Raw genomic sequence first — 24,328 nt, 5'->3', positions numbered from 1 at the left:
GGACACGAGTCTGCATGAACAGCAACAGCCTGAGTGTTCAGTGTGGCTTTAGACCACACATAACTAGTGATAACTCCCACAGGCAGTAACTTAACGTAAACACCAGTTATTTTCCTTCTCTTATGATATTATTTTTATTAATGCAGTTTATTAAAAACTGTGACAGGAATAAATAAATATTTTTCATTTATCATGTTCCATCATCTAAAATTGACCAAATCTATGTTTCTTTTGACTTTATGACCTGTAACCACATTCATAATTTTTCCTCAGGGGCAGAAAAAATGTTTCTGTAAATATTTTGGGAGAAACTATTTTATTGTTTTGTTTTTCATTGAAGTAGCTCTGTGAAACAAACAGAACAAGTAAGGTGCTAATTTGATGATTATTTATTATTATAAGCATTTCATGCAATGCTTGATGAGGCCACCAGAGGCAGATGGTGAACGTAATCATTAACATAGAAGGGTTTCATTAAAACCCATTCAACAACAGCTTCTGGATCTGTGGATCAGCTGATACATCAGAAGCTGATGAGACGTTAATACAGGCCGGTGTCACTGCTTCCACAGTTTTCTAAAAAATTGGAAAAATTATTTGTATCAAGGTTGGATAAATTCATCGAAAAAATAATATTTTAAACAATGAACAATATGGGTTTAGAACTAAACATTCCACAGCAATGGCAATAATGGAATTAACGTATAAAATATCAACAGCAATTGACAATAAAAATTACTTCATTAGTGTTTTCATTGATATGAAAAAAGCTTTTGACGTCATTGATCACTCAAGGTTACTTTGAAAATTAAAGAGCAAGTAACGTCTAAATTAACTTTTTTTGCTGATGAACTGTATAAATGAGTGTCTAATAGTGTTTTAAATGTGTGTATTCATTATTTTAGCATTTTTGTGCATTTTCTTTAAAAATTAAAAATTCTGCCTAAATACCACAGTATAGCGCCACCTTCAGCTTAAAACATAGAATTTGACTCATTTTGAAAAAATTTTAGCCAATGGCTAAAGAGTAAGATACTACGTAAACCAGTAGAGTACTACGTAGCAGCTCTGTGTCAAAGTTATAAAAGCATCGGGAGTCTCGGCCACGCCTTGTGGCGAGTTGGGAGTTGGATTTGCAAGTGAGTGTAGGAGGGTAGCGGTAGTTCAGCATTAGCATATAGCATTAGCATATCCTAGTCTTTAGCATATCTTTTAGTGTTATAAATACTTATTTAGTGTTAGCTTGGCTGTTGGATATTGTAGTTTAGTTAGTGTTTGGCTGTTAGTGTAATTGGGAAAGTAGTTCGGGTTTAGTGCTCCATATCATGTTAGTATGGTGAGTAGGTGTAGTGTAGTATGGTTGCGGTGGCTCTGTGGGCATTTTACCCGCGATTCTGCACGCCTCCGTTTGAAGAGGGAGGCTTTGCCCACCGTGGCTCTTCCGCAATTTAGATGCAGCCCACCGACTCTGCTCCCCCACCACGGCGGGCTCCAGTCTGAAGTGAGTAAGCTAAATAAACGTTTTAACATCTTCTAAAGACAATTCCCTACCTAAATGCAAAGTTTGAGAGACGTGGTTCACTTCCTTTAGCTAGTCAGTCGGCAATTCTGCAACAGTGTCTCTAACTGACGCAGCACTAGTTGACAGACAGCATTACAGCGTGAAATCCAGCTTGTGACCCGGTGTTCTGTAAGGAATTCTGTTCAGGAGGTCGCATTTCAGCCTCTCCACATCATGTGTGACTGACTTTAACGTTATAATAACGATCACACACTAGGAATGTTATAAAGCGCCTTTATAGGACAGTTTCTTTTGTATATTATCTGACTTTATAAACTCCCAACAACAATGTGCTTCTATTTTTTTTCAGGCTAAATCTACCCAAGACACTGGCTGTCAGACTGATTTAGCTGCAAGAATGCACTTGTCCAGGCTGACGTGAAGCCTTACCCGTGGCAAAGGTGAATTATTTTTAATAATCTTCTATGTAAACATTTTATTATTACCTTCTAGTTTTAATTTGTTTTACAGATTATTGTTACACGTGATTTTATGCTCTTTTAAACATTTATAAATGTGCTGCTTCTTTGTTTTTACATAGCCAGCCAGAATGGAGTTCACAACCGCTGTGTGTCTTGTGACACAGGGACCATGATGGAAATTCATCTTCCAGAAAGTCCCAGAGCAGCGTCCACACCCCACAAAAGACCAAGATGTAAGGTGTCTGCTGTTGATTCCATCTTCCACCTCAGTGACAGTGCAAGCTCAGTGAACTGTTCAAGGTAAAAAAAATTAAAACATTTCTGAATTTTTAAGATATTAACAATTAAATAAGTATGTGATTACATCATGAAGGAGGCTACTGATTCTGGCCCTGTGACACTTGGTGGTGACGTGTGAGCTGATTCACCTGGTAAATAACTTTTACATTAAATATTTTGTTTTTGCTATCAAAAGTAAATTAACTAATAACCTGCATTATTGCAGGACACTCAGCAAAATATAGACTCTACACCATGAGGCAGGCACACGTTAATATTCTATAAGAGCACATAAGGTGAGCAACACCACATATTATTGTACACTGTCCTGGATTTGTTTTCTTTCTGCATCTCATCATTAGCCTGGCTGATCACCTGATAACTCCTGTCATCTGGTTGTGACAGCATGAGGATGTCCTCACACACCTGTAACCTATCAGCTCATCTGGCAGAATAGAGAAGAGACAACACCACATCTCCTGTTCCTGGAAAGCCTTCAGCCATCCTTCGATGACTGAGAACCTCCATCAGCTCGGTCTCCTGTCTGCCTACTATTATTATAATAAATAGTGTGTTTGACAAGTTTTTTGTGCTGCCAAATATCTCATATAGATTCCAGTTTTGATATTTTAATGGATATTTATAAATTACATTGATTATCACATTTTTGTTGCATGTTTAACTAGCTCTATTGTGATTAATTAAACTAGCACCTCACTGTTAAAAGCTCGTTTTAATTTGAAGCATGTTTAAGTATTTATGGACATGAACAAAAACAGGAAATATATAAATTGAGATTTATTTAATTAACATAACAAATAAGGGGGAAAGAGTCATTGAAAGGCACATTCTTCTGGAAGCTCCTGATCCTGACGACACCAGCAGAGGAGACCACCTGCAGACACCAGAGGACCTAGAACCAAGAGAGCAGCTGTTATTAGTAAATAAATAAATCAGGGCAGTTTTAGTGGGCTGAACACATTACAGAATAATTTTCTCATGGGGTAGTTTCATAATTTTATGCAGCAGACTGTAACTTGAGCCCAGGGCTCCTGGAGACCTGCTATCCAGCACGTTTCAGTGGTTTTCCTGCTTTAACAGGTTAGATTAGCTGTTAAGCAGCTCAGCTATTTGTTGCTGATTAAAACCAGGTGTGTTGAAGCAGATAAACCTCTAAAACATGCTGAATACTAGCTTTTTAGGGCCGTGGAGCCAAACCCTGCAGCTAATCCAATGCTATGGCTAACGGCTACTTACCATTCAGAGCTGGTTCTGTTGGATCGGTTCCGCTAGTTTCAGGCAACTCACAAGCTCAAAACAATAAGGCTCAGGTCCGCTTGTCTCCTCCAAATAGACTTGGTCCCTTTCTTCTCGAGTGTCTGGGTAAGGAGGGGGAGAAACGTCCTCCACTTCTAATAACTGCTCAGAGTGAAGGGAGCTAGCTTCGTCTAGTTAGCCATCGTCTTCGTCACTGCCGCAGCTCCGCCCTCTCGGTCCTCCAGGCAACGCCTACTAATGTTGCATTTTTTAAAATTGATACGTGGGTGGAGAAGGACTCCGAGGCACACTTGACCCGCTCTTTAAGTCAGTATGGAATAAGAGGTGTGGCTCATCAATGGGTTAAAACTTATTTAGAAAAAATGAAACAGTTTGTTTAGATAAAGGTCCATAAATCAAAACTATGTGAAATGAATTGTGGAGTAACACAAGGGTCGGTCCTCGGACAAAAACTGTTCGTTTTGTTTATTAACAACTTGGTAAATGTATCTAAAACACTCGGTACCATTCTATTTGCAGATGATGCAACACGGTTTCTTCAGGATCAAATATTGAGGAGGTGGCTAAAGTGATAAATGATGAACTGATTAAAATTAAAAACTGGTTTGATATAAATAGATTGACACTGAATCTTAAGAAAACAAATTTTATTCTGTTTGATGATAAAAAAGAACAGTGATGTGTCATTGGAAATAGATGGGATTGAAATTCAAAGAGTAAAAGAAACTAAATTTCTTGGAGTTCTTATTGATGAAGACTTGTCATGGAAATCCCATATTAGTTACATAAAAGGTAAAATTGCCAGATCCTTGGGAGTATTACATAGAGTCAAGTTTTTACTGACTCATTCTGGTTTGTTGGCATTGTACAATTCACTTATTGTTCCATACTTGACTTATAGTGTAGAAATCTGGGGAGCAACATACAAAAACTATACACAACCCCTATTTGTTTTACAGAAAAGAGCTCTGAGAATCATCAATTATAGTGGCTGTAGAGATCTATCAAACCTGTTGTTTATTAAATATAAATTACTGAAATTTCATGATTTAAAAGACTGGAAAATCATACAAACCATGTATAAAGCCAATTTAGGTACTCTGCCAACAAACATTCAGGGGATATTTTAAAAGAGAACTAGTAATTACATGCTGAAAGACACCGATGTGTTTACAAAACCTAGATTTAGAACTAAAATTAAGGAGTAGAATATATCTGTAAATTGTGTTAAATTATGGAATAGCCTTAAAAGGGAAATTTAAAAAAACTGTCATTTAATATATTCAAAAAATGTACCAAACTGAGTGTACTAAATCAGCTAAAGCGACTAACTGCTGCTGCTGAAATCTCACCAGGCTGTGGAAGCTTTCTCCTCCTCCTCGAAAGGGAGAGCTGTTCACCCTCCAGACCGGTAGGTGGCGGTAATGCACCTCACGTTGTTACCCATGTGGTAGCAGGCAGCAGCTGCAAACCTTCACCAGGCTGTGGAAACTTTCTTCCCCTCCTCAACAACTTGGTGCGAGTTCTTTCCAGAACCAGAGACGATATTCTGCGGTCTTCCTGACAGTCGGAGCTCCAAAAGCAGGTGATGGGTCAGAAAAGCTTTTTCTCTAGACTTCCTGTCCTCTGGGTCTGCTGCTGTTCCTTTGGCCTCCCTGAGAAACGCGCTCGTTTAGCTGCTTTCATCAGATTGAAGAGGTTCCCTCTATCAGACTCGCTCATCTGAGTTGGTCATGATGCAGGATCGCTACTCGCTCTCTGATCCATCCTGCTCACACTCTCCGACGGAAAAGCCCCGAATCTGAATGTGACTCTGGAGGAAAAAGCGGTCAGCTCTACTCCGTGAACTCTGGTGACCAAAGGTCCTCTTTTCCAGACTGGATCTGTCCTCAGCTGATCAGAACCAAAGCGTTGGATCTTTAATCTCATGAGTTGTTCAGAAGCAGCATCTTAATCAGCTCTCCTGCTTTGTTTCTATTGCAGCTGTTAGCTAAACACGGCTAAAGAAAACCTGCTCCCACTTCAGGATCATCCATCAGCTGGGACTGATTCATCGTGTTTACTTCACCATCTGGATCTGGACAGCATGGATACAGGTGTGTGTGTGTGTGTGTGTGTGTGTGTGTGTGTGTGTGTGTGTGTGTGTGTGTGTGTGTGTGTGTGTGTGTGTGTGTGTGTGTGTGTGTGTGTGTGTGTGTGTGTGTGTGTGTGTGTGTGTGTGTGTGTGTGCGTGCGTGCGTGCGTGCGCTACTGATAAGCTTAATGACCTGAACTGTAGCTGATTTAGAGCTGTATAAATAAACCGAACTGAATTGATGTTTTTGAAAACGTTCACACTGGAGAGCGTTTGCTGTTGCATTTCAGTTATAATGTGACCAACCACACAAAAAATATGATTTACTGAAAAAACTATATTGTGAAGCTATCTTGACTGTACAGATGGTCTCTGCAGACTTCAGTGCTGCACAAACACAGGGAAACATTAAAGGGGCAGTAGAATGTAAAGCCACCTTTACCTTGTTGTAGTTGAATAAAGGCAGCTTGTCTGGTCAGATGTGGCAGACTAAAAGGTAAGAGCTGTGTCTGAGCTGCTTTCTGTGTAAATGAGTCGTCTTGAAAAGACGAAGGAGAAATGCTTTGTTCTGAGAAATGCTGGTTTATGATGTAGTAAGCAAGCCATATCTGCATGTTCCAACCTACTTTGGAATGCTGGTGATCCACTCGTGTTCCAGGATGTACTGGGAATATCCAGGCTTTGAATGAATGCCAGATCAATCCATAGCTTGTGGTCAGGCCTATTCCGGTACTGAACAACTCCCTGAACACATCAATTCACTTAACCAGATTGTAGATCAGGTGAGAACCAGGTGTTTCTCATCATGGTAAATGGCCTGTATTTGATATAGCACCTTCTAGAGTCCTGGAACCCCTCAAGGCGCTTTACAACACAATCAGTCATTCACCCAGGGGGGCTGCCAGAGTTTTGGGCCCCATGAAAATATATCAAGTTAGGCCCCGGGGGGGGGGGGGGGGGGGGGGGGGGGGGTCAAATTAATTAGTCAAAATAATGTAGGGACCTCTGAATAAATATACATTTCATAAAGACTAAAAGACTGTTTGTTTAATGTCTTAAATGAGGAAAAATACTGCAAAGTAAAGTACTTGTGATTTTTAAACTTATTTTTTTATTCAACTTTGAAATTTTTTGGGCCCCTGACAGCTGTGGACCCTTAGTGTCTTCCTAATCTTTCATCGCTTTACGGCGCCCCTGCATTCACCCATTCACACACACACATTCACACACTGGTGGGGATGAGCTACGATGTAGCCACAGCTGCCCTGGGGCGCACTGACAGAGGCGAGGCTGCCGAGCACTGGTGCCACCGGTCCCTCCGACCACCACCAGCAGGCAACATGGGTTAAGTGTCTTGCCCAAGGACACAACGACAGCGACAGACTGAGCGGGGCTCGAACCTGCAACCTTCCGATTACGGGGCGAGTACTTAACTCCTGTGCCACCGTCACCCGGCATCATGCCCTAGGTTTTTTTTTTTTTTAGCTGGTGGAGAGCAACTGCAAACAGGGTCCGAAGTAAAATTTTTGACTCACCGGCCAAGTTGGCCGGTAGATGATGAAAATCTACCGGCCAAGCATATTTTTTACCGGCCAAAATCCTAAATGATTTAGATCTACCTAAAGCATGTTATTCTATATATGTTGATTCCAAAAAGAGAGGAGTGACAAAATAATTAAAACATCAGTTAATACGGAAAAACAACTCTTTTGTCTTTTTACTGTTTATTTTTAGAGATGTTTTTATGAACTCTTTCACTGAAATCTAGTCAGACTCCTTGTTTTAATTGTCCATGAAGTCTGGTCTCCTGCTTCTGACACCGTCTTCGTGCCAAAGCATTACAGCCTCATTTGGGTCATAGTCCTTGATCTCTGGAGAGCACAGCTGCACCATGAGAATATCTGAAAGTGTGTCAGGGCTCATATTGGACCTCCAGTCATTTTTAACGTGCTTCATGGTGCCAAAGCCTCTTTCACACTCAGCAGTTGAGGGAGGGAGGGACAGCACCAGGTCGATCAATGCCAGCAAATCAGGGCAGGAATGCTGAAAGCGTCTGTTTAATGCCTTTTTCATACAAGATTGTCTTCTTCTATAACCTATCAATTAATTCAGTTCCTCTAAAACTACTCTCTGTAAGTAAGTACATTTTTTTAAACATTTAACTATTTTTCAAAGACAAATTCTTATTTTATGACTGTATGACGTGTAAATATTTGCACTTAAGTTCGATCAGGGAAAGCTTTACTTACACAAGTGTCGCCTCCATTATTGGGAAACACTGAAAACAGGCGAGCCCTGGATTTAATGAGGTAATTAATTCAAGTAAACAAGAGTTTTACTTCCATCAAATTTATTTAATGGAAACTTAATGAGTCTGGCATATGATAGCATTACAAAAAAGCTGCCATGCAGATCAAAAGTGCATTCCTCAAAATAAAAGAATTGAGCTTATTCAGTCTGGAATATAGGTAGGGATGAGTACCGAATTCGGTACTTTTTAAGGTACCGACCGAATTCCATAGTACCGACCGAACACCGATTCACGTCATTTCAAACGGTGCCTCGTTTCGGTACTGCCAAGACAGTTGCGCATGCGCAAGAGCGTTATGTCGCCGGTCCCTGCGAGCCCGTTGTAAACAGAGCAAGCATGGTAGAAAGAACGCACGCTAAAGCTTGGGTCCACTTCACTAAATGTGATGGGTAAATGGGTGATGAAACTAGCGACAGACAATGATCTAAGTGAGACATCCTCATCTTAATCTGCTCCAGTAGGTAAATAAAATGTTTAAGATAACGTTACCTTGATTTGTTAGCTTCCGTTTCGCTAATGGTGCGTTCGCTTTCTCCTCGGAACTCCGAATTTCCGACTAGAAGAACATGAACGCGCTCTAAAGTTTGGCTTTACTTTACTAAATGCGACGGGTGATTGGGTGAAGGTAAAACCAGTGACAACGATCTAAGTTTGAGGCATCATCGTTTTAATCTGCTCCAGCAGCTAAATAAACTAAGATAACGTTAGCTTGATATGTTAGCTTCCATTGCCACCGTTGTTATCAGCTAATGGTGCGTTCGCTTTCTCCTCGGAAATTCTATCTTCCCAGTAGGAAAAATCAAATGAAAAAGGACGGCAAAAGGAATGAAGATGCACAGTAAATTTAGTTCACAGTAAAGATGTTTGCTTCAGTTTAATTATCAGCTTATAAAACTACAAGGACGATGTTAAAATACAAACTTGTATGTTATTTATCGTGATATTTATCAAATATGGTTATATGTTGAGAAAAATATATATTTAATTATAAAAGAGAATTAAAATAATAAACACTCAAAAGTATCGAAAATTGGTACCGTTAAGTACCGGTATCGACTCGTAGGTACCGGGAATTAGTACCGGATCGATTCAAATGTCAAAGGTACCCATCCCTAAATATAGGTAACAGAAAAAACCTGCTATACTGTATTTGAAGGTAATATGTTGCATTTTTTCAGAACAAAAGTGCATAATTCAACTGAACATATATTCAGCCTGGAGTAGAGCCCTGCACGGGCCTAAAATCTGAGCTTGTGTCCGGCCCGGCCCGGCCCGAAAAGGTTTTCACGATTCTCTGGCCCGGCCCGAGCCCAAGCCCGATTTTTTTTTTAACCAACTAAATGAAAACAAAGTGCGTCAATCCTGACCAATGTGTTAAAAGACGTGCAGGATCCGATCAATTTGTTTTTCCCTCGTTTACCGTCACGGAGATAACGGCGCACTGGCTCTGGTGTTAATCAAGTTAAATTTTATCTCTTTCCAACTATTTTCACAAGAAAACAGAATAGTCAAAAGCAGGGCTTGTGTTGACCGGATAGTTCCCGTATAAGACGGTTTATTTTGATGGAGAAAGAATAGAAAGAATTACCCCGACGCATGCAGACGAACTGACATTTTATTCGTTACACACATCGCAGATGTAGCTAAATCACCCAAGAAAAGATTCCCATCTGAACATCTAAGCTGCTCAGCGAGCTGAAGTTGTGGAGATTGGCTTGGAGCGCGTTGCAGAACCAGAGCGCATGCGGGAAGGTTCCTCCCACTGAAGCGAGTGTTTTCCAAACCCGGTCTCTCAGAGAGACTTATCACTTAGAAAATGTTCCCTTATTATGAAACTTTGGCTGAATAGCGCTTGTTCCTGTCTCCAATGTGGCGACGCATCCAGGAGGAGAATCCCAGAATCTCTTCAGCTCAGGAAGCGCATATGATTACGCACAAGCGTGACCCGTCAACCCGGTCTCGCAGTAAGACTGGGTTGGACCTGTTCAGGTTTACGCAGACAATCTTTACATAGAATTGACTTACAGATATAAAATTAATTCAGTAAAATATGAAGCATTTTATTTAAATATCCATTCATTAATTTACAAGCACAGAGAGCCGCATCAGATGGATGGAAGAGCCGCGGGTTGTGACATGTTTTCTCCAGGACCAGAGAGGACGCAAACTCGATACATCTCTTTTATTGTGAGGTAATAATTTCTCCGAGTTTTGCGGTTGCGGGCGGGAGTAGACATGCACGCTGCAGGTGCGGGCGGGAGTGTAACACACACGTTGCGGTTGCAGGCGGTAATTGTCAGAAATTAAGCAGGAGCGGGATGAAGAAAACAGTCCCGCGCAGGGCTCTACTGCTGCGTTTGTGTTTCAATTTTTTTAAATGGATTCGATTAAAAGTAAAGGCGCCCGGCCCGTGTCCGAGGTAATTACACAGTCGTTGGCCCTCGGGCCGGGCCGACCCGATGGCCTAGGGCTTCAGTGCAGGGCTCTAGCCTGGAGCTTCAGTACAGTGAGGCGAACACAACAAAATAGAACAGAGTGACACTCATACTCATCTGTCCTCCCTCTTGTCCCCCTACATCCTCCTGTTGTGTGAGATGGGCAAATGTCAACATTGTGCTACTTTGACTCTCACTCATCTCTTGAGCTTGAAGAACGTGACTCACCAACTTCCACCCGTTTTTGTCCGATGCGAGAACAAAACGAAGGATTTGGTGGCAACCGATGTCCACGCATCGCATGTGAGCGCTATCGCGGTTGCCTTCTTTATGGACTCCAGAACGCTTGCTTTGGTTTCCTCGTAGAGGCGGGGGACTTCTTTTTCTGCAAAGTGTTTTCGGTGAGGAAGTTTATAGCACGGCTCCATGGTGCGCACCACTAACCGAAACCCCCTGTTGTTAAATACTGAATACGGGCGTAGATCTGTCGCGATAAAAGTAGCTATTGCTTTTGTAATGCTCCTCGCCTTCTCTGAGTTCTTCGGTAGTTTGGAGACAGTCTCCAGGATGGAGAAAGAGGTCAAAGAGGTAGTGCCACTCACTAAACAGTCCGGGCGGCGCGCGCGTTAAGGCTCCGGTTACGTGTTTTTATTTTTTTAGTACTGGCTTTGCAACAAAACTTTGATGTTATGTTTTTTTAAGCATCAACGTTTATTAATCGATGCCGAAACAACATGTTAAGCTTTTAGATGCATCGCCACATCTATTAATTGCACCCACCCCTACAGTCCACTGGTCAGAAATGCTTTCAGCGTGGACACCAGAGGTCTCCAGGACAGGCTTGAAGTGGTCCACAAGTGTTTCCAGTTCTGCATCACCACAATCTAGAACAGTGGTGTAAAAAGAAGGCATTAAAATAGTTAAGCATGCCGTTTTTATTCACAACCTGACTGGACAACCAACCTGCTTCTTCTTCTCCTGACTGTGGCCAGTTGGTGAAGCTGACTAGCTTGGTGGCATGCAGAATCCCTGCACTGGCATCCTGGAACCTGTGATTCATTTTCTCAACTAGCCTATCGATCACTTCTGTCTGTGAGCTGTTATTACCTGCTCTTGTGTTATTCCCTCATAGCAGTCTGCAACTGTGGCTTTCATCATGGGTCCCTGTCTGATAAATAACAGCAAAACGAAACTTTAAAAAGAAAATAACTATAAAAGTACTTTAATAAACACACCTGGTTTTGTAGTTTTCCAGTACTGCTTGTGTTGAACACAAGGTACCATGGGCCTCTGCTATAGTGATGACAGATCTCTGCAGACAGGTGGGCAAGCTGTTCAGATGGGTGAGGGTGTCATGCAGGAAGCCACAAAACTGGACAATAACAACTTCCCTAATGGTAGAGTAGTATTTTCTGGCCTTGGCCTGCTGGACACCCTGGATATTTTGAGTATCAGGAGACTGAATCTAAATTTAATTTTAAGAAGAATTACACATAAACAACTGCTCTCTATAGATAAAGGTAAATGTTAATAATTTTAACTAATTATATAGGTCATTGCACATTATTATTACTTAGCCAATACCTGCTCAAGGTGTTGTACAAGACCCCGGTATCCTCGCAGGAAGTGGTCCAGGGTACACAACAGGTGTCCTCCCCAACGGGTCCCACCTGTTCTGTTGGGCACCAATGGCTTTTGGCCAAGAACCTGAAAGCTGTTAATTAGGTTTGCCCTGTTGAGTGGACTGGTGTGATAGAAGGTGTATAGCCCAGAAAGCAGATCTTCCACTTTCTGAAACATCGTATTTGAGCGCATAGCATCAGAAAAGCTCAATTCGAGGCGGTGTGCCATGCAGTGGATGCCAGTGATGTAGGTCCGGTCACCCATCAACTTGCTGACGACTCCATTTTTTGCTCCAGTCATTACTGCTGCTCCATCTGTTCCCATAGCGACTAGTTTGCTTCCCCAGTCATCACTCACTTCATCCGTGATGACTTTGCTAATGTGTGATGCGTCTGCCTTCTCCACTGACTTGATGCCAATAAACGTTGACTTGATTTTGCTTTCGTGACTAAATCTTACATATACCAACTCCTCCTCTTTCACTGAACTGTCTGTGGAGCCATCAGTGGATATAGAGAGAAATTTTGTGTTTTTAAGATTCTCTAATGTTGTTTCTTTCTACCTCAGCTATATAGTGCATAAACACTTTGGCCTGCTTTTCATTCCTGTATGTTGATCCCACAGTTATTCCCTTTTGTTCATCCAAACTGCAAAGAATAAAAATAGAATGTTAAAAATGAAAATATATTTGCATATTGTAAATATACAATAATTTTAATCAACATAACTTGCCTTCCTGGTAATAACATTTTGTATTATTATAATTAATTAGCCATATTTCACATCTGAACTTCAGAGCATGGACATTTCAAAGAAACAACGTTTACTTACTCGCACATCCACTCAAAATCGGAAAATGGCCTTGCCTTCTTCCCAATAGCATGCACGGTGTGAAATGGTGTTTTCATTTTTGTGCTTGTTTTCTCTGACATAGCCATTAGCGCCGAGACCGTGGGTGTCACCAGTAGAGACTCAGACTGAGCCCGGGACATGGATGTGCAGGCAATATGGCATTTGCTGTTTTGATGTTCTCGAATAGTCTCAAGCTTCATTGTCTTATTTCCTATGGCAAATGAGTTGTTACAGTTCTTCTCTCGAGCGTGCTGGCGGCAAACAGTGCAGCTCATTTGCGCAGATTCTGGTTCATAATGTAGCCAGCGTCTTACGACTCCGCCATATCCTGTTTGCCACTTTTCACAAAATCTTCTAGGTACCACTGGTCCTGGTTGTTTTTCTTCCAGTTCGATGAGTTTGCTTTTGGAAGGCTGGCTGACTCCAGTTAAAAACCGCCACATTTCACCGCTAGTTTTAACACGAAGCTAACTGCTAACTTGATAAACTGGTTGAATGGAATAGGCGGAAATGACGGTGGATGCGGCGCTCTCGGTTTGTGTACGTTTGTGTACGATGCATGCAGGTGGGAGGAGTATCACAGAAATCCATGGAAGATGACTGATAAACATAACTAATTTGGTGCAAACATTTACTCGCTATGTGGCAGATAGAGCTCAAAAATTTACTCGGCAAATGGAGCAATTTGCTCGCATTTGGCAAGAGGTGAGTGTTAATTTTGGACCCTGACTGCAGCACCTTGCTCCAAAATCTGCGGCCGCCTTGATCTCACGAGGTTATCGTTGCCTACGTGGGCATGCCGTCAGCAAGTCGGCGTTAAGTCGGACAAAAATCTAACCCTCGTAAACTGTGCGCCGATCACCGGTGATCAAATCTGCGCAGAACTGGCTCATCTCGAACACGGCCATAGTGTCATTAGTGACCCCGCCTACAGTGGAACTGACAATGGGCAAGGTGCATTGTGGGTAGCTGGTTTTCAGTTTTTTATGTTGGAGTTTAATAGTATGGTTTGTGTTGGCTGTTGTTTGTCTTCTGTTCAGTGTTCTGATGGTGCTATTTTTGGTTGGTGTTAATTTTGCACCGCAGCTTGAGTAGTGGTTTCATTCTGAGGAATGGGATCCCCGTTCGACCTTTCATCAGTTTGTCTAACAATAATTTTGGCTCTCAGTGTGTTTGCTTACGTCAGATTCTAGCTGTTAGCATTCTTCCAAACTCATTGCAGTTGCATCATGAAACTGATTGCTGATTTTAATGTCGACCTCTTTTGTTTGCATGTTGGTGCGTCATCCCGTGTTAGTGTCTGACCTTTAGTCTTTTCCTTTCCTGTTTGGCAAAGACCAATCATTATATATGGAACTAGGATTGGGACAATATTACATGTGACTTGTACCAAGCTTTGTAACCTGTAACATGTTTTGTAACTGTAACTTTTGTTTTGTGGCATGTAATTCTTGTTTTGTAACACGTAACATGAAACTTTCATTTTGTAACTTTGCGAAAACAATGTGCAAGTTTCAAATCACAACTCGCAAAACACACATCTCATTGTACAGTTACAAAATTTAAGTCTACAAGTACAAAATATTTAGTCTCAATTCTAGCTTCCTTCCCAAATAACCAATGACAGGCTTTGTCTGACCAGCCAATCGTGAGTCTTGGATTCCTGTCCAAGACAATTCCTTTTGGAAGCAAGCTCGAATTGGGACAAAATATTTTGTACTTGTAGACTTGAGTTTTGTAATTGGCCGCTTTTTTTGGGCCGCTTGTACCTGCAATCTCATTCTTTCGGTCACTTCCCAAAGCTTGTGACCATAGGTGAGGGTAGGAATGTAGATCGACTGGTAAATTGAGAGCTTTGCCTTCTAGCTCAGCTCTCTTCACCACAACAGATCGGTACAACGCCCACAGTACTGCAGATGCAGCGCCTGTCGATCTCATGCTCCATCTTTCCCTCACTCGTGAACAAGACCCCGAGATACTTGAACTCCTTCACTTGGGGCAAGACCTTGTCCCTGACCTGGAGAAGGCATTTTTAAGGCATTCTACCTTCTTGTCTCAAAAGATCAATTAACTTGTGAGTTAATAGCAAATATTGATTTTGACTAGCGGTTAGGTTGTTAACCTATAATGAAACACACACTTGACCAGCTTAGTAGCCTAGTGGTAGAGTGTCCGCCCTGGGACTGGGATATCGGGGTTCGATTCCCAGTTGGGTCATACCGACCAAAGACTTAAAAAAGGTGACCCAATGCATCCCTGCTTGACACTCAGCTTTAAGGGGTTGGATTGGGGGTTTAAACCACCAAATAGTTCCCAAGCACAGCCACCTCTGCAGCTCTCCGCTTCCCTCCATGGGGATGGGTCAAATGCAGAAATAAATTTCACCAGTGTGTGATGATGACTATGGGACTTAAACTTTAACACACACGGGCACTTGAATTAACAAAATAAATCACTAACTAACATTACAAACTATTTATCAACACTTATCATACTACTCTCAGGCGCTGTATCTCAACCCTGACCATCAGGCAACTAAAGCAAAACAAAGCCTCTGTGCATGCGCACTAAGGTTAGGCAAGCCAGTATGAGTAGTATCTACATCTTGATCAACTTTTGATATTTTTCCCTTACGTAATTAACCTAAACTCAAAACAAATGATAAAAATTACTCATAACGAATTGCAGCTTACCTCACAAAAATGCTATGAAAGGCACAATATTTGTAACACAGAGTGCAGCAGTTTCCTTAGAATGCTCCAACCGTGAGCAGAGCTCCCTTTTATACTCACAGTGCCCTTATGAGTATGGAAGCTGGTATGCGCCAACCCACATAATTTGGAGCAGGCTTATTTCATCCTGCTACATTCACATTTAGCTTGTAGTTTAAAAAATATCTCCATCTTTATTCATTCTGTGATATTTGTTGTTGCATTGTTTGGCCCAAGAACCTTAACATTAAAACTATTTGAGATATTTTGTATCTATTTAAGTTTTGAAAATTAAATGTAATTTACACTAATTTATACTGAAATGTATTCTATACTTTTTAGAATTATTTGTTCTACAATTCTTGTGGTATGTGAGAATGTTCAGAAACAAGAAGTCTTTTTTACATGTATAAACGGAAGAAAATAATATTTCACGACATATATCGTTACCGCATGTCCCTTAAAATGTATCGTGAAATAGATTTTAGGCCACATGGCTCATTCCTGCCATGGGATATTGTGAAGAGGAAAATGCAATACGCGAGAGCCACTATCTGAACAACTTGGGCTCTCATCACACCTGAGCAGTGCCACAGACTGATGGACTCCATGCCACGTCGTACTGCTGCAGTCATCCAGGCGTTTAATAAATACAGGCCTTTTACAAATGTTTGAGGTTGTCAAGGTGTTACAAAAATCTGATTAATTCTAGTAATCCTACATTTAAAAAAACATTTTTACATTCACCTCAGATGAAAAAGTCACTCAATTCACAAGTTTTGTTCTCTGATTTAGTTCTGATCTCACCAACTTTAACCAATAATTCATCTGTTCGTTAATATATGTGTGAAAATAAAGTTACAGTGGTTATTAATTTACATAATGTGTTTCTGTTTCCCATAGATGTTCACCAGAGGGTTAAAGAAGAAGCTCCTGAATATCAGAGTGCTGGTGTGGACCAGCAGGACCCAGAAATGTTCCACATAAAGGAGGAACAGAAGGAACTCTGGACCAGTCTGGAAGGAGAGCAGCTCCACTTGAAGGAGGAGACTGGTCCTGCCAAGTTTCCATTCACATCAGTTTCTATAAAAAGTGAGGATGATGAAGACAAACCTCTGCTCTCACAGCTTTCTTATCAGCAGCAAATGGAAGACAGAGATGTTCCAACCAGCAGCTCAGCTGACCAGACAACAGCAGAAACTGGTAGAGGAGCAGAATCTATCAGGAACCCAGTTCTGAACCCTAATGAACAGATATCTGATTCTTCAGAGACTGAAGTTAGTGGAGATGATGTGAATCTAAACGTTGAGTTATTAGACTCTGGGCCTAAAGAGGTTCTCCACAAGTGGTCTCTCCAGAGACGTGTGACAGTGACGAGTCATTCAGCAATAAGATCTTCAGAATGTGTGGTTAATAAGAAAAATGTGAAGCAACATGAGGACTCATGCAGGAAAGTCCAGAAAAAAACAAAATCGTTTAGTTGTGACTTTTGTGGAAAAAAATTTAGTCATAAGAAAAGTTTTAACAATCACATGAGAGTCCACACAGGACAGAAACCCTTTGCGTGTGAGCTGTGTGAACAAAGATTTAGTCATTGGTCAAATTTAAACAGTCACACGAGAGTCCACACAGGACAGAAACCTTTTGCGTGTGAGCTCTGTGGAAAAAGCTTTAGTCACAGGTCAAATTTCAACAGACACATGAGAGTCCACACAGGACAGAAACCCTTTGCGTGTGAGTTCTGTGAACAAAGATTTAGTCATGGGTCAACTTTAAACAATCACATGAGAGTCCATACAGGAGAAAAACCCTTTGCATGTGAGCTTTGTGAACAAAGATTTAGGCATGGGTCGAATTTAACTAGTCACATGAGAGTCCACACAGGACAGAAACCCTTTGCATGTGAGCGCTGTGGAAAAACCTTTAATCACAGGTCAAATTTAAACAGACACATGAGAGTTCACACAGGAGAGAAGCCTTTTGCACGTGAGCTCTCTGACCAAATATTTAGTCATGGGTCAACTTTAAACAATCACGAGAGTCCACATGGTACAGAAACATTTTGCCCGTGAGCTCTGTGGGAAAAGCTTTAATCAAAAGACAACATTAAACAGTTAAATGAGAGTCCACACAGGCCAGAAACCTTTTGCTTGTTGGCTAAGTGGACAAAGATTTAGCTATAGTCGCATGAGAGTCCACGAAGAACACAACAAATGTATTTAAAGGCTGTTAAAGTTTTAATGTGTTTTACTGTCTTAAATGTTCTTTTTTAATAATCATGTTTTAAAGGAGGAGTTTAAGTATCTCGGGGTCTTGTTCACGAGTGAGGGTAGGAGGGATCGGGAGATCGACAGGCGGATTGGTTCGGCATCTGCAGTGATGCGGACGCTGAGCCGATCTGTCGTGGGGAAGAGGGAGCTGAGCCAGAAAGCCAGGCTCTCGATTTACCGGTCGATCTACGTCCCAATCCTCACCTATGGTCATGAGCTTTGGGTAATGACCGAAAGAACGAGATCGCGGATACAAGCGGCCGAAATGAGTTTCCTCCGTAGGGTGGCCGGGCTCAGCCTTAGAGATAGGGTGAGGAGCTCGGACATTCGGGAGGGACTCGGAGTAGAACCGCTGCTCCTCCGGATCGAAAGGAGCCAGTTGAGGTGGTTTGGGCATCTGGTCAGGATGCCTCCTGGACGCCTCCCTGGGGAGGTGTTTCGGGCATGTCCTGCCGGCAGAAGGCCCCCGGGTCGACCCAGGACACGTTGGAGAAGTTACATCTCCAATCTGGTCCGGGAACGCCTTGGGGTCCTGCCGGAGGAGCTGGTGGACAAGGCCGGGGAGAGGACGGCCTGGAGCTCCCTAGTTGGGATGCTGCCCCCGCGACCCGGACCCGGATAAGCGGAGGAAGACGAGACGAGACGAGATGTTTTAAAGTACCGTATTTTCCGGACTATTAAGTCACACTTTTTTTCATAGTCTGCCTGGTCCTGCGACTTATATACCAAAGTGACTTAAATACCAAATTATGTATACCGCGCTGCTGCGGGCCGGCTTCAGACCAGGAATGAGCTCCCCTGCCCCACCATCACCTGCTGGAGACCGTTGCGCGCTGCTGCGGGCCGGCTCCGGTCCAGGTTTCAGCTCCTCTGCCCCGCTGGGAGAATTTCAAACACCGTCATCACCTGCTGCAGCCTGTGGCGGGGTGCTGCATGACGCTTTCCCCGCCTGCTGGGAGGGTTTGAAACACTGCCATCCTCTGCTGGAGACCATGACGCACTGCTGCGCCCTGATTGTTTATTCTGTTATTACTGGTACTTGTCTTGCAATGTGAAATGCTTGGTCTCAGATTTTGTAAGAAAAATAATAAAATTTCCCCCCAAAATGCGACTTATAGTCCAGTGTGACTTATATATGTTTTTTTTTCTTCATTATACAATTTATGGATGGTGCGACTTATACTCCGGAAAATACAGTAAGTCTCAGGGCTTTTTCCTTCCAGCTCAGCTCTGGTATGCTGATAAGACATGTAATTTGTCTCTGTGGGGGTTGGTGGAATAATCTGCCCGGCAACAGGAATCCATAGTTTCTGAGTGACTCAGCAGTTTATGGCCGTCAGCAGACTTCCTTTTTGGAATGTCCCGCCTTAGCCTAGAAACAACATTGTTATTGGATAGTGCAGAGAGTGATGAATTGCTCTTTTTTTCATTTTTTCCTGTGTTTCAATAAAAACTGGGGTGGGGGAAGAGAAGTTGGAGCGAGATGGATGAGGTTCCTATCAGGTTTCCTCCACTTCTGGCTCTCCGCTGCAGCATATCACCTTACTAATCCTTTCTCTTGTGTGGTTTATTTTAAGGATAAAAAAATACCCAACATTTTGGTGCTGTGACTTGGCCATAGAGGGGCCCCCGCTGTGGGACGTCGTCGAGGAGCTGCGGTCGCGCCGACTTTAAAAGCCACGGAGCTTCAATTGTCTCACGGGCCAGCTGTGATAACTTCGACTTCGTCTCCCAGCATGGCCGCTCCTACGTCCGGCTCAGTTTGACCCACACATCCGGGGGGGGGGGGGGGAGATCAGTAAGTTGGATTTCCTTTTACACCTAATATCTAATGAGTCAGGGACGGTCCATTACATTTAAAGGTTCGAGTAGTTGTCGTCTTCCTCCGCTTATTCAGGTCCAGGTCGCAGGGGCAGCATCCCAACTAGAGAGCTCCAGACCGTCCTCTCCCTGGCCCGGTTATGAGCATATCCAGGTTTTTGGCGGTGTTTACATGGCCGTGCGAAACCAGGTTATTGTGAATATTCGGGTTTTAAAAGGGTTACTGGCTGCATGTAAACGCACTCATTGACACTAGTTAGTGACTCAATGCAATTGGCTGGGTTCCTTGTATAGGAAAATTTTTACTCATTGGCTTAATGAACAGAACTGTATTGGAATGTTTACTTTGTGAAGTGCCTTGAGAAAATTCTTGTTATTTGGTGCTTCGTTTATAAATAAACTTGAATTGAATTTAAAATGTAAAAGAATGAAGTTGCTGAGCAGGAATCCAGGAGGAGGTAGAGGAGGCAGCAGATACGGTAGGACAGAGCAGCAGCAGAGCAGGAAGATCCTCTGATGATCCTCTATCAGATCCAGAGGAACACACAGCTTGATGCTGGACTCCAGAGCTGTTCTCAGATCAGTTCCCACTGCAGAACCGAGTCATCTCCACTTCTTCTGGTTCTTCTGTCAGTCACTGTTGGATGAAGCTCTCCTCTCCAGCTCATAGAAACATGGTCCAGTCAGAGTCTCTGCTGTTTCAGCCTGTCTGGATGGTTACTATGACAACAAGCTGCAGAGAGATGCATAAAGATAAGTGATGAATGAGTGAAGTGAGTGATGGTCCAGACAGAACAACACGCTGTGTTTCCCGTCAGATTGATGTCATATTAGTGTCAGAAGCACTGATCCAGGATCTGACAGACAGGGACTCTTCATGACTGCAGACTCAGGAGTGATGGATTTACTGCTGTTCCATGTCCACTGCTGCATCTGAAGAGTCTGTGTGTTGATGAACGTCTCATCTGCTTCTGATGTATCAGCTGATCCACAGATCCAGAAGCTGTTGTTGAATGGGGTTTAATGAAACCCTTCTATGTTAATGATTACGTTCACCATCTTCCTCTGGTGGCCTCTTCAAGCACTACATGAAATGCTTATAATAATAAATAATCATCAAATTAGCTTGTAACCCGTTTACAAGCATAAATAGAAAGAGTTACCCCTAACTTGCATAACCCGATTTAAATGCGGACGTTGGGGTAGCGTCAGGACGTATGGACTACATCCAGACGCAATATGCGTCATTTCTGGTTCTTCTTGTTCCGGTATCCGTGAAAACAACAACATGTTTCCCAGTTCGGAAGAGATAGCGACCTAGTTTGTTTGCGCTTTAGTTTCCTCGTCACTCCAAAAGTGTGGAGCTGTGCCGCGACTCGCCATGTTGCTCCCAACTTGTTGTTTACTTCCGGTGTTCTGGCGCATACAAGACGTCTCGCTACTCAAAAGACCAAGATTCCTTGCGAACAGAGCATGCGCAGAACACACGCTTTGATGGGGATATCCCGGTAGAGCCCTGCACTGAAGCCCTAGGCCCTCGGGTCGGCCCGGCCCGACGGCCCTCGGGCCGGGCTTCGGGCCTACGACTGTGTAATTACCTCGGACACGGGCCGGGCCGGGCGCCTTTATTTTTAATCGAATTCATAAAAAAAACTGAAACACTTGAACGCAGCAGCACCTGCCAGCTTCTCACACACCGGCACCCGTAGATTTCTCCCTCGCTTTTACACAAGGGACTTCCCCAACTCCCACCACAAACATGGAGGACATAAAGAGAAAGATTGCAAAAGGCGAATTAAAGAGCGTCAACAACACGAAGGGAAAAGCTCCGTTCTGGAACAAATTTAATATTATTACAAGCCTTCAAAATGAGCCAACCGGGTTTGCTCAGTGTGTTTTATGCAAAGCTGTTCTGTCATATGACAGCAAAAAAACAGGTTCATCCCATCTCCAGAGACATTTTCAACGTTCATGCGGCAGCGGCGGATCCGGCAGCGGTGACAGACAGCAGAGTGTGAGCGATTTTTTCTTTTTTGCAAAACCACCACCAGAAAGGGTGAAGTCGGAGGTCGCAAATAAATGTGTGAACTTCTGTTGCATGGACATTCGGCCATTTGAAACGGTTGCGGGAGTAGGTTTCAGAGAGTTAGCTCAAGAATTAATAAATGTCGGTGCAACATATGGCCGCATTTCAGCCAATGAAGTTCTCCCCAACCCGACCACAATCTCCCGAAGGTGCAAAATTATGGCCAGTGAAATGAGAGGGGGGGCAGTTGAGGAGATAAAAGAGGTGATGTCACTCATAAATATTGGCATGACTACAGATATGTGGACGGATGATTTCCGTAAAATGAGCTACATGGCTATCACATGTCACTATGTAACACCAACATTTAAACTCAAGAGCAAGCTACTCACCACAACATGCTTCCCAAACCATGCAAAAACAGGAGATAATATCCGAAAAGAGCTTCAGCAGCAGTTGGTCACAGTCCTCGGCTTTGATGCATCCGTTATGAACAACGTTGTCTGGGTAACCGACCAGGGCGCAAACGTGCTGGCTGCTCTCCGTCCATACAGGCACCTGGCTTGTCAAGATCACCTGTACAACACAGTCCTCCGACATGCCTTAAACACAGATGAGCTGGCTGAAGTAGTCCCAGAGGTAGCGGAGACCCTGTTGGCGGCCAAGGCTTTAGTTCGCTACCTGAAACAGTCAGGCCTCGCCTCTCAGCTGCCAAAAACCGTCAAACAAATGGCAGAGACAAGATACAGCACAGTCTTCCTCACACTGGAGTCAATTCAGTCAGTCCATGCAGAGCTGCAGGAGCTTCTTCAGAGCCGTGATGAGAGCGCACGATTGCGCAATGTCTCCCCAGATGTTCTTGCCTTCCTTGTGGAATTTCTGCGCCCATTTAACAACGCGCAAAAGGAGCTAGAAGGAGACAAATACCCGACACTTCACCTCGCTGTTCTCTGGGCCAGCAAGCTGAAAAGCCACTGCCAGCCAGACGTGGCTGATACTCCTTCCCAGGCTGTCATCCGCCAGCGGCACCTCGACTGGTTAACAAAAAAAATTGAAATCCAGCACTGCATAAAATTGCCATTTTTTTATGGCCAAAGTTCAACCAACTGCGGATGTTTACTCCCGCTGAGAGGGCCGACATCCAGCAACATGTGAGAATCCTGATAAACCGCTTCAGAGAGGGGGAGGTTGCTGCAGCGCGTCGGCAGGAGCAGGCTACAGGACAATCAGGTATTTTTGTTTTATTAGCATGCTAATGTAGCTATATATTGGCCTAAATTAGTCTAATTTTGTTATGATTTTACGCAGATGGTTCAAGCGCAGCAGCTGCTGATCCTGCACCAAAGAGGAGAGCGCTGGAAGAGTTTGAGAACGCGTGGGAAAATGTCAGAGAAGAGAGTGAGGATGCTGATGAAGTCCAGTTCTACCTCACCCTCAACCCCACCATGGAAACTGATGGAAGGGATCTTCTGAGCTGGTGGAAGCAACACGAGACCTTATTGCCTTTACTGGCACGTCTAGCCCGCATGGTCTTCAGTGTCCCGGCCAGCAGTAGCAGCAGTGAGCGCGCTTTTAGCGCAGCTGGAAGAGCGATAGAGGAAAGGAGGACTGGACTTGCCCCTGAAACTGTGGATGCCATTCTTTTCCTGCATGATGCCAAATAAACTGTTCCTCTTGTTGTGTTCAGAAAATGGAGGACTTTTGCCATGTTAAGGGGCTCAACCTTTGTTAAATTGGACGTAATGCTGTTCTTAAAGGCTTGTTCTTATAATTTTATTGCCATGTTCATTATGCCATTAAAAGCTCAGTTAAGGTCTGTGTGGTTTATAAATGCGCCTATATAAACGAATTATCAAACTGCTGATTGAAACATGTGCCCCTATTCTAATATGCCATTTTATGCCCACTTTGATATGTCAGAAACCATTCCTTCATTCTCATGAAAATGGCAGCATTCTATTTTTCTGAGAATAAATTTGCTCTGCAGTTAAAAACATACAGCATTCATTGCTGGGTTTTTTCTAACTGGAGAGCGCATTTTCAGAGCGGCAGATTAAATTTACAAACGCTTTGATAATTGTGGGCGTTTATTTAATCTGACGCTCTGAAAATGCGCTCTGCAGTTAGAAAATTAGAATGCTGCTTTTTTTCTAATTGCACAAGAGCGCATTTTCAGAGCAGATTTAATTTACAAACGCTATAATTAATTGGGGGCGTTTATTTAATCTGCCGCTCTGAAAATGCACTCTGTTAGAAAAAAACTGCATTGAATGCTGTTTTTCTTTTATTTATTTATTTATTTTACTGCATAACGCTTTTCACAGATAATTAGAATGCTGAGCATTCTATCACGCTAAAACATTATGAAAGGTTAAAAAAAACAGTCGGGCTCGGCCTCGGGCCGGGCCAGAGAATCCTGAAAACCTTCTCGGGCCGGGCCGGACACGGGCTCAGATTTTAGGCCCGTGCAGGGCTCTATATCCCGGTATGCGTTTACACGACCAAACATTCGGGTTAGAAAAGGGTTACCCCAGGTGTAGTAACCGGGTTTTTAAAAACCCGGTTATGAGCATATCCGGGTTTTGGGCGGTGTTTACACGGACCTGCGGAACCGGGTTATTGTGAATATTCTGGTTTTAAAAGGGTTACTGGCTGCATGTAAATG

General features: G+C 43.0%; 1 protein-coding gene and 1 long non-coding RNA gene across 2 annotated transcripts; both read left to right on the top strand.

Moving 5' to 3' along the window:
* Positions 1-268: 268 nt before the first annotated feature.
* LOC129161885 (uncharacterized) lies at positions 269-2,859 on the top strand. The gene is made up of 5 exons (XR_008561957.2): positions 269-1,962; positions 2,103-2,283; positions 2,357-2,414; positions 2,489-2,558; positions 2,625-2,859. It is a non-coding gene; the product is annotated as an uncharacterized lncRNA (long non-coding RNA).
* A 2,047-nt stretch (positions 2,860-4,906) lies between these two features.
* On the top strand, positions 4,907-18,923 carry LOC129161883 (zinc finger protein GLI4). The gene is made up of 3 exons (XM_054738420.2): positions 4,907-5,125; positions 5,524-5,636; positions 16,450-18,923. Exons 2-3 carry the CDS (start codon positions 5,627-5,629, stop codon positions 17,616-17,618), a joined length of 1,179 nt encoding a protein of 392 aa, XP_054594395.2. The 5' UTR covers positions 4,907-5,125; positions 5,524-5,626; the 3' UTR covers positions 17,619-18,923.
* The last annotated feature ends 5,405 nt before the right edge of the window (positions 18,924-24,328 follow it).

Source organism: Nothobranchius furzeri, chromosome 14 (assembly GCF_043380555.1).
Source record: "Nothobranchius furzeri strain GRZ-AD chromosome 14, NfurGRZ-RIMD1, whole genome shotgun sequence".
Lineage (NCBI taxonomy): Eukaryota > Metazoa > Chordata > Actinopteri > Cyprinodontiformes > Nothobranchiidae > Nothobranchius > Nothobranchius furzeri.
Note: the sequence above shows the minus strand (reverse complement) of the source record. Positions and strands in the feature narration are given on the sequence as shown.